The following is a 2,155-nucleotide window of genomic DNA, read 5'->3' on the forward strand; positions in this document are numbered from 1 at the left end:
TGTTGAGGAGGAGATGTGAAGTCTTTATGACTTGCACTTGTGTATGTTTTTGTATTTAAATTTTCAAGGAAAGGGTGGATTCACACTGCCATAAAGTAGTACTGGGTGATGACCTGCAACATACAGTATATCTTACAAATTTGGGGTTCTAGAAAAAGGAGCGCAAATTCAGCATTATAGGCATTGACTGTTGATAAATGTCTTCCAAACTAGGAACTTTTTCTCAACTACTCTTTCTTGCATGGTTGTCCCTACCCAGAGTTGCAAAGTTGACTTCATCCTAATGTCATTGAACCCTCTACTACTTATTCTTTTCTGTCTAGTTGTATCACCGACCCAGAACATTAGCAGGACCTGATGTTCCATGAACAACAGAATTGGACAACTCAGAGCTAATTTTTGGTGGACTTTGAGAATTAAGCCCATAAAAATGCGAGTTGCCCCAATTCATGTCAAATGCCCAAGTCTACAAGTCACCAGCAAGGATCATGCACCAAAGTATCAAATAATCCTTGGCTTCAATATCTTCATGTGTTTAGATGTAATATTTTAAAGATTCCTTTCTACTGACCAGAAAGTTGGTTCTTCTGGCCTTCAAGGAATGGATGAGAATAATCAAACAGTGGTAACAGAATTTCTACTCCTGGGATTTGGGAACCTCAAGAACTTCAGGATTTTTACTTTTATCCTCTTACTGATCATTCATATCATGGCCTTAATGGAAAATATTCTTGTTATTATTTTGGTTGCAGCCAAAAAGAATCTGCATTGCCCAATGTACTTCTTTCTCAGTCAACTGTCCCTATCGGAAATTTTGTTCACCACCGATATTGTACCCAACATGCTGCGGCTGATATTGGAGGGTGGAGGGAAATTATCAGTCTCTCAGTGTATATTCCAGTTCTATTTATCAGCTGTACCAACCATTGCCCAGTGCTTGTTGTTGGCAGTAATGTCCTATGACCGACATGTGGCCATATGTAAACCATTACACTATGCCACCATCATGACATTCACACATCAATTACAGATGGCCACCTTCTGCTGGTTGTTGGGTTTCTCCTTATCCATTGTTATATGTGTTTTCCTAAGAAAATTGACCTTCTGCTACCATAACATCATTGATCATTTTTTTTGCGACATTGCTCCCCTGGTTGAGCTCTCTTGTTCGGATACATCTTCAGTTGAACTGGTCACGGCTTTGCTTGCTTACCCCATCATATTGTCTCCATTTCTGTTCATCGTGGCCAGCTACATCTCCATTCTACAAACGGTCCTCAAAATCTCCTCCAGCATAGGGAGACAGAAAGCCTTCTCCACCTGTAGCTCCCACCTAACTTCTGTATGTCTGTATTATGGGACATTAAGCTCTATATACATCTTTCCACTGAAGGAGAAGTTCATAAATGCAAACAAGGGTCTGACATTACTTTATGCCCTTGCGACACCGCTGTTCAACCCTCTGATCTACAGCTTGAGGAACCAGGATATCAGAAACGCCATTTATACATTTGTCCAAATATCCCCACTAGGCAAGAGTTGAGCACTTCTTTTTTTTACTATTGTAGGTTACACATAAATTTATCTTCGTACAACAGAGAACTAATTTCACCACTTCTAATCGCTATGTGATAAGTGCAGGGGAGATTTGTCACCATTTTACATTCCGTCTGTAGAGAAGGTAAGAAGGTTTTTCATTTCTACCTTAAAAACACAAACCATCTAACAAAGTGATGAGTGATTGGTACGATTTCACCTACAGAGTCAACCTACTAAGACCAGACATCAATGCTTCAAGGACAGAAGAAGTCAATTGTCCCATGGTTGCCTTGTGGTTTAATTTTTGCAATGGCGAGACCAAAAAAAATGGTGCTGGGCCTGACGTAGAAGATGAAAATCTCCTACCATCATATTCGCTAACTAGTGGTTCTCCTGGTGTTACAAAACAAGCATTTTTCCCAACATGTCCATGACACGCTGGGATTTGATTTGGAGATGCAGATTAGCACCTGCTAACATAGTGCGTTTTTTGGTCAGTGGATATAGGAATTATTTGATGTCAAATCTGGTACCTCTAGTAGACCACAATTAAAAGGGACTGTATGAGATTGCAAACACACTCTTGTCCATGGACAGTGTATGGTGTTCAGTTGAA

General features: G+C 40.0%; 1 protein-coding gene across 1 annotated transcript; it reads left to right on the forward strand.

Annotated features, from left to right (window-relative positions):
- The first annotated feature begins 601 nt into the window (after positions 1-601).
- On the forward strand, positions 602-1,543 carry LOC142750605 (olfactory receptor 6N1-like). The gene has a single exon (XM_075859601.1). It carries the CDS (start codon positions 602-604, stop codon positions 1,541-1,543), a length of 942 nt encoding a protein of 313 aa, XP_075715716.1.
- The last annotated feature ends 612 nt before the right edge of the window (positions 1,544-2,155 follow it).

This window comes from Rhinoderma darwinii, chromosome 3 (genome assembly GCF_050947455.1).
Source record: "Rhinoderma darwinii isolate aRhiDar2 chromosome 3, aRhiDar2.hap1, whole genome shotgun sequence".
Classification (NCBI taxonomy): Eukaryota; Metazoa; Chordata; class Amphibia; order Anura; family Rhinodermatidae; genus Rhinoderma; species Rhinoderma darwinii.

Bases quoted from the DNA above. Each gene is read 5' to 3' on its own strand.
- LOC142750605 (XM_075859601.1), top strand. From the start codon at position 602: ATGGATGAGAATAATCAAACAGTGGTAACAGAATTTCTACTCCTGGGA.